This window comes from Setaria italica, chromosome V, assembly GCF_000263155.2.
Source record: "Setaria italica strain Yugu1 chromosome V, Setaria_italica_v2.0, whole genome shotgun sequence".
Lineage (NCBI taxonomy): Eukaryota > Viridiplantae > Streptophyta > Magnoliopsida > Poales > Poaceae > Setaria > Setaria italica.
This window is the reverse complement of record NC_028454.1, coordinates 1,092,505-1,100,606: the sequence shown is the minus strand read 5'-3', so window position 1 is coordinate 1,100,606 and position 8,102 is coordinate 1,092,505. Positions and strand designations below refer to the sequence as shown.

The 8,102-nt window shown below is 41.4% G+C and overlaps 1 protein-coding gene across 2 annotated transcripts; it reads left to right on the top strand.

Moving 5' to 3' along the window:
- The first annotated feature begins 1,361 nt into the window (after positions 1-1,361).
- LOC101784463 lies at positions 1,362-8,096 on the top strand. 2 transcript variants are annotated; one of them, XM_004967391.2, is made up of 4 exons: positions 1,362-2,038; positions 6,777-6,843; positions 7,400-7,601; positions 7,684-8,096. In XM_004967391.2, the coding sequence occupies exons 1-4, from the start codon at positions 1,918-1,920 to the stop codon at positions 7,753-7,755; spliced, it is 462 nt and encodes a 153-aa protein (XP_004967448.1). In that variant the 5' UTR covers positions 1,362-1,917; the 3' UTR covers positions 7,756-8,096. The 2 variants fall into 2 exon arrangements, with proteins under 2 accessions (XP_004967448.1, XP_012701683.2); XM_012846229.2 differs by having other exon boundaries at positions 1,376-2,038; positions 6,777-7,308.
- Positions 8,097-8,102: the final 6 nt, after the last annotated feature.

Genomic DNA, 8,102 nt, shown 5'->3' with positions numbered 1-8,102 from the left:
CGCGCTCTGCTACCCCGTCTGCCCCGTCGCCTCGTGTGCGCGACGCGTGTTCCCCCCATCTCCTGTGCTTGCTGCCTGCTCCTCCGCTCAAGCCCCCGCACCCACCGCGTCGCCGTCGCTTGGATCGTCGTGCGATCGTGCCCGATTCCAAGCTTTGCAGGCGGTTTAGGAGATGAGAGAGGAACAGTACAACGACAAAGCGCGCACGGATACCTGAGACCCCGTTCATGGGGCAGGGCCTGCACAGTGCCACGGGCCCACGGGGTCAGGGTGCGAGAGCGTGGCGGGGAAGAGGCACGAGCGTGTGCCCTTACACCCAACAACGACGACAGCCTTGTTGTACTCACTTATAAACCAAGTTGTAGTTCATATTCATGCTAAAATCACCCAGTTGGATGCTTACTGTGTTTTCTTTCTTGTTATGCCATTGTGATACTTAATAATGATATGAGCTAAGAAATATGGTTAAAACATCGAAGCGTTTTAAATTGCAGGTACGAGGGCTCACCAGTCCTTGCGTTTTGTTCCACTGACTTATTTTTAACACGTGTCACATCGAATGTTTAGATACTAATTAGGAGTATTAAACGTAGACTATTTACAAAACCCATTACATAAGACGAATCTAAACGGCGAGACGAATCTATTAAACCTAATTAAGCCTAATTAATCCATCATTAGCAAATGTTTACTGTAGCAACACATTGTCAAATCATGGACTAATTAGGCTTAATAGATTCATCTCGCCGTTTAGATTCGTCTTATGTAATGGGTTTTGTAAATAGTCTACGTTTAATACTCCTAATTAGTATCTAAATATTCGATGTGACGGGTGCTAAAAATAAGTCAGTGGAAGAAAACGGGGCTGAAATCGACCAGCTTCAGACGAAGTTGACTCCAGCGAACAATAAATAGTGCGCTCACGGGGCAATCGTAGTAGCATCATCTGTGCTTGCCAAAAAAGTTAGCATGGTATGATTTTTTCAGGTTAAAGATGCTGTTTCCAGATTTCCACACTCCACAGATAATGTGAAGACCATAACTCGGTTCCTGCAAGTTAAAGCACGAGGATTGAGAATATTTCATCAGCCTGGTTGAAGCATATTTGTCGTAGACTTACTAGTGTCATGATACTAACACGGCAGTACATGACAAATAACCAAGGCACTGAAGAAGAAGAACGATCACTTCATAACATGGTACTGACAGTAACAGAGTGCACATATTAAACTATCAATAAGACAGCAGTTTAGGTAGCCAGAAGTATTAAGCAACTAACTCTAGTAACCATTAACCAGTGAAGTCGTGAACACTAATTATCCAGCATAAAAGCTAGAGCACATCCACAGATTATGTTTTGTAGTAACAGAGAGCAGAAACAGAACTCGAACCGAACTGAGGGGGGCAATGAATGTAGCGCCTTGATGTAGAAGCCATGGATGGCGTCGAGCAGGCGCAGCTTGAGAGAGATGATGTGCTCGCAGGGGGAGGCATCGTAGTCCACCGCCACCGCTGTTGATCCTGGGGTGCCAGCAGGAATCGTCGGCGTGGATGGTGATCTTGGTATGCCTTGGACGCCCCTTTCTCCTCCTTAGGCTCTACGGGCTCAGATTGGAACTTCGATTCAGCCGGAGCTGCAAATGCAGCGGAAGATGGAGGCTTGCAATCCCTAAATTTCTCGATGTCCCCTCTTCTTAGTTCTTCCACAGTTACAGCAATAATCTAGTTAAGTTAACAGAAAGCACGAGTTGAAAACAAGCACACTGAGCAGCAAAACGAGGCCCCAAATAGGAAAAAAAAAAGTCAGATTCCTTCTTCCCCAAAGTGGAAAAAAAGGACGGAGCGTGCGCCAGCAGTTAATGAGGACGAGTTTACTGCTCTTTTACTCCTCACCATCTCCCCACCACCCCAGCTCCAATGAGCACGGCCCTCACCATCTCACCATCTCCCTTTCGCCAGCAGCACACCATCTCACCATCTCCCTTTCGCCAGCAGCGCCTTCTCCCTTCTCCGTCGCCGACGACCCGTGGCGAAGCAGGTACTCTCTTTCCTTCCTCCCTCCCTTCAGTGTGCGAGTTGGGCGTAGTGTGCCCCAGCGGCCTGCCGCTCGCCGCGTCGCGTCGTCGCCGGGTTGTGGTTTGCTTGTGCTGCGGGAGAGAGAGAGAGAGAGAGAGAGTGAGAGAGAGAGAGAGCGGAGGAGGAGGAGTCCGCGCGTCGATCTTATTCTGATCCTATATATATTTTGTTGGGTTGACCTATACGCATCAAGTGACCAATGCTGATACTCCATGCATGCAGCAATGAGATGGAGGAGATGATGTTGCCTAGCTAGGTCCTTCCCTGTCCCCCGTATGGCTGTCCACAAACCAATCGACCTCCAACAGTTTCACGCATGCCAACCACAGCGTTGCCTTGCCCCGACGTGAAGTGTTTCCCGCATGTGCCGTGCCCCCCTCTCGCATTGGTTATTCTCCGGCCATTATGCACGCACATATCGGTGTGCCTTGCTCTTCCATGTTAGGCCAGGGAAGATGGTCCGATAGATGGATGTGATGAATTATAGGTTTGTTTATCAAAGGGGGTTAGTTGATGGTTAGCTCCGATCCTTTACTGCCACCAGGAATCATTTCTTGTGTGTCTTTTTTTATTGTTTCTTCGGTATATTACATCATTCATGATTCAAGTGGACGTAATCCCTCCTCTATTCCAAATTATAAGTCGTTTTGGCTTTTTTTATTCATAAACTTTGTTATGCGCTTAAATATACCCTATGTCTAAATGTGTAATAATATCTATGCATCTAGAAAAGGCATAACGACCTATAATTTGGAACTGAGGGAGTAGAATACACCATACGTGAATTATTTGCTTGGTAAGAACTTCCTCCTGTCACAAATAAGTGGCATTTTAGGTTCCAACACACTTAAGTATTCTGAAGCTTGGTTATAAATTTTAATTTTTTTTTATCTTGGGTCTGGATATTTGAAATGGTACAACTAGATTTACCTTGAGAAGTAGTTTTTATAAAAGTATAACTTCATTGTGTTTCATAAATATATTATACAAATTAGTCAAACCTATATTTTGGAGACTATGTTGATGTCCAAAACACCATCTACTCGTGAGTTGAGGGAGTAGCAGTTTGATATTGGGGCTATGGCCTTTTCCTTGTGTTGTTGTTGATGATGTAATGGTAGTTGAGTTTAGGTTTATTTTTAGGGCATAGTTTTGGGTAGTAGTTAACATCTGCAGATGTCAACCTCATGCTAGCATTTGGCATGTGATATATATGTATGTTCTCCGATCCATGGATGGATGAGAATGACGCAAGCTGTAGTTGGTAGATGTGACACTGCAGTAGTTGATAAGTTCGTTGATTACCTATTTGTTGTTTACAAGTGCATGCAAAAGGCCTGGTCCCTTTTCTTCTCTGCCCTGCAATCCGTGAACCGGTAGTACAATCTGGGTTCGGATGGTTGGCGTGTGTTATTCCAGCAGCTGCTTTTTTCTTCTCAGCTTCTTGCAGCTGTTTGGGCTGCGGCTGTACAGCCATCAACGAGTAGCAGCAGTAGATTTTAGTCCTACCTCCGCCACCGGCTGCAGCTGCAGCGCTGCATAAAAACCACTACCGAACACATCTAGATTACTGACATGTGAGACCCACCTATCAGGGAAGTATTGGAGATTGATTTTGGTAGCATGTAGCAGCGATCTCAAAAAACACAAAAGCATCTAATGTGGAGGGAAAGAAAAAATATTTTAGTAATGGGATATGAACAATCTGCTCGAGATGCTTTAAAAACTCTTATTAGTCATTACGTTGCTCAAATACATGTCGCTAATAACATTTCAGTGCATAACTAGCATGCTACACGAAAGCATGGAAACCACGTTTTATGAAAATAACAATAAATTGGCACGTGTCATTATTATTTCATAAAAGTAATAACAATCATATGTACTACACATTGCTTGATGCACGGATATGTCAAATTCTTATATAGCACACAACTGCTATACCTATATCTCCTTGGTGGTTGGTTCCATAATGACATTCAAATTTACTCAATGACTATATATTGTGCTTGAAGAAATAATCACCGTGTTTGCTAACCTTGGCGCTAAGCCTAGCCAACCCCCCTTTACTTCGCGGTCCGCGCTACAAGAGGGGAATCGGATTTCAGTGCTAAATCTTTTTTGTTTGTTTATGTTTTAGATTACGGGCTGTTTAGCAAGACTACTTCTTCGGTTTTTTTTGAAGCCATACCAAATGGTTTCAACCAAAAGGGCTTCACACAGTAATCCACCCAAATGTCCGTCCTCATTTTGTACTAGGAGCCATAAGCAAAAAAAAAATGAAATCTCAAATCTATTTTAATAGACAAGCTAAAACCAAAGCCCTTTCGTAGAAGCCAATGCCCTACCAAATAGTACCAAACAGAACCTACATCCATGGTGGCTTTGTACTTCCATATATGCGTCACAGGCATGGCAGCTTTTCTCAAACGGCACGAGTGTACGGTGTTTTTCCATCTGCAGTTATTTTATTTCTTCTAAAATCCAAGGGCTTAGATTTTTGCGATGTTCCACATCCTAAGAAGTAAAGAAGCTACTTAGACTACTGTAACATATTCCATTATGATACTGGTTCCGTTTTGAAATTAATACATGTGGCAATTGACTTTTTTTCATTTGTTTGACTATTAGTTTTTTCTACAAATATCTATGAAAAATAGATGAACATAGAAGACATGTTTAAAGTACTTTTGATGATAAATCTAGTGCTTATTCTACTTTATTTAACTAATTAATTGAATAAATATTGTTGGTCAAAGTTGGAGAAAAACTATTATCATTTTATTTTGGAGCCATGCCACCGCCCCATCGTTTTCAGTGGTTGGGCCGTGTCGACAGTAAATATTGTCCTTACTTTATGACAAGCCAAGGTGGATGTGTGGTGATGACGACTAGCAACATATCAATGTAGAAAATGATGCTGTGATTTCTCGCGTGTGCGCATCAAAGATATATATATATATATATATATATATATATATATATATATATATATATATATATATCTATGTATGTATGTATGTATGGTGAGGTTAAAATGCATATGGGTGCATTTTCTGTTCAAAATTCACAGACCCTACAGTTGCAACTGAGAGACAAGATCAATTGCAACTCGACGGAACTGATTGCAGCTGGACCAAACTAGTTGCAATTTGAATCAAGCCGGTTGCAACTCGACGTGAACCAGTTGGGATTCGAACTGAGCCATTCGCAAGTCGGTTCGAACCTATTGCAACTGGACGCTTACTAGTTGCAATTCGGATCGTGGTTGCAACTGGTTTAGTCTCTGGTTGCAACTGGTTTAGGGGGTGTTTGGTTATTTAGGACCTCCTAAAATTCATGTCACATCGAATATTCAGATGTTAATTAGGAGAATTAAATATGAGCTAATTATAAAACTAATTACATAGATAGAGGCTAATTCATGAGACGAATCTATTAAGCCTAATTAATCCATCATTAGCACATGTTTACTGTAGCACCATATTGTCAAATCATGGACTAATTAGGCTTAATAGATTGGTCTCGCAAATTAGTCTCCATCTGTGCAATTGATTTTATAATTAATCTATGTTTAATACTCCTAATTAGTATCTAAACATTCGATGTGACAGGAATTTTAGGAGGTGCTAAAGAAACAAACACCCTCTTAGTCTTATTGTTGCAACTGGCACGATCCGAATTGCAACTAGTAAGCGTCCAGTTGCAACCAGCTCAGTTTGAGTCGCAACTGGTTCGCATCTAGCTGCAACCAGCTCGGTCCGAGTTGCAACTAGTTCGGTCCAGTTGCAATCAATTTCATCAAGTTGCAATTGATCCTATCTCTCGGTTGTAAGTGCAGGGTGTGTGCATTCTGAACAAAGAATGCATTTTAGCCTCCCAAGGTCAACGCCACATTTTTTATTTGTGCTGAATTGCTGATCCATGCAGCTAGCTATCTGTGTACTGAGTTAATTGCTCTCTACGGATGTAATGCGTCATTCCAAGGTCCAAGTAGACAAACAGAAACTAACTATGAGCCTACAAATGAACCTCCGAGCGTCCAAAGATCAAACTAAATCTTTTTGCACTGCACCTTAGTGTGCATTATTTGTCCAGCTGAGGACAATTAGGTTTATCAAATACAAGAACGTTAGATGCTATGAATATGTGCGAAAAAGATCTAATTCCCTTCCTCTCAATTTGTTGGACATTATTGCTAGTAGGACCTATTTGGTATGGCTTTGTCCGGCTCCGGTTATCCCTTGCCATGCGCATTATATTGTAGTGCTAGCATAAAGTCGTTTCTTTTCTTCACTCAAAATGAACGGGCTTCTATAGAAGCTATAGAAGGGAGCATCACTAAGCTAGTAGACTTGCTTCTAGAATATATATTTCTCATACTCGATATACCAGATTCATGTATATTCTATATCTCGAAAAAACTTATAAGTTTATTTTCTACTTGGCCCCCTCCATGGCCAAATCCTGGCTCCTCCCCTGAATACATCACTGCCTATATCTGGAATCAACTTTCCTAACTACATTTGTCAAGTAATACACGTTTAATGGTAAATTTTGTAATCTTGACTTCAAAATGATTGTTCTAAATTAATTATTCCAGTAGTACCTCTATGCTTTTATTTGTTTTCAATGTCACTCTTATGGTATAACCTTTTGAAATAATTTTGATCTTTCTGATTGAATTTAATTATGTTCAGTTGTCGCCAATATGTACGACCCACGGCCTGGACTTGCTGCTAATGGCATACAGCCGATTTTCCAAAGGTCAGTGGTCCAAATACTAGGACAACGTATACAAAGGTCAGTGGTCAGAGGGCAACCGGATCAAGTAGTGACAAGGTTTTTTGGGAGCGGTTTTATCATCCACAAAAAGGTGCAAGAAAACAAATTTTTAGTAATAACATGTAGGCATGTTATAGAGGACGTAAATAATGCTAACAATGATGAGCATCTAATGGTGAGACTTCCTGGTACACATTTGGATGCGCCTGCTTATGCTCATCAGTACCTTAAGAAACCTGATGTACAAGTAATAAGTGTGCATGTGCCTCCACAAACGATGATATCGGTCAATCAGTTTCCTTGTGTGGTATTTTCTCCTCAACCAGCAGCGGTTGGAACCCTTGTCACTTTGATGGGATATTATAATCCTATCAACCTTCCACTATACTTAAATAGGCAAGGACCATTGTTAGCTATTGAACCTTCAGCCTATGGTGGATATATTGTGTAAGCATTGCTTTCTTTAAACTTTGTTTTACTTGTGTAAACTTTAAACTTTTTTATACTAATCTTTTCCTTCCTTTTCCTTTTTCTGAAGGGGTCCCCCAGACCATACAGAACACGATGGTATTGTTGTTCAGCACAATTGCTTTGGGATCAGGGGTGCATCGGGAGGTCCCCTTATACGTTTTGACACTCACTGTGCTATTGGTGTATTTACCGGAACGACGTATGGCATTGGTGAGGCTGCTAGTACTGAATGTGTGAGGCGGCTATTGGGACGATGGCTTGAATCGAATGTAAGTTGTTTATCTATCTCTAAAAGTTGCTGCCATAAAAATTTACATTACTATAACAAATTTGTTTACAACTTTTTTCTAGGGGGTTGGGATCAATGACACCGATACAATCCAGACAAGGCTTGACAAGTGTGCAGAATTAAATCTCTACTAGCTTTGCGGCAGTGGTTGAAACTGAAATGATGCTTGGTCGTTGTGTTGAGCAAAAATTAAATGATACAACCTGGAGAAGATAGCAAGCAAGATATGTGGTCGGTGCTATACGATCCTTGTGACCGTGGCTTGCAACGGAAATCATACTCTGCTTGTTTTGTAATAATAATATTAGGATGAACCGCTTAAACTTGAATTTGTGCGTTTGGCTCAACCGTTTGAGCTTTATAAAGTCGTGCTGGCTGAACCTTGTAATGTGCTGAAGCTATCGTGAGTTTATGTACTAGGACTATAACGCATTAGAACCTGTTGTGGTTATTATCTATACTAGCACTACTGTAATGGTGT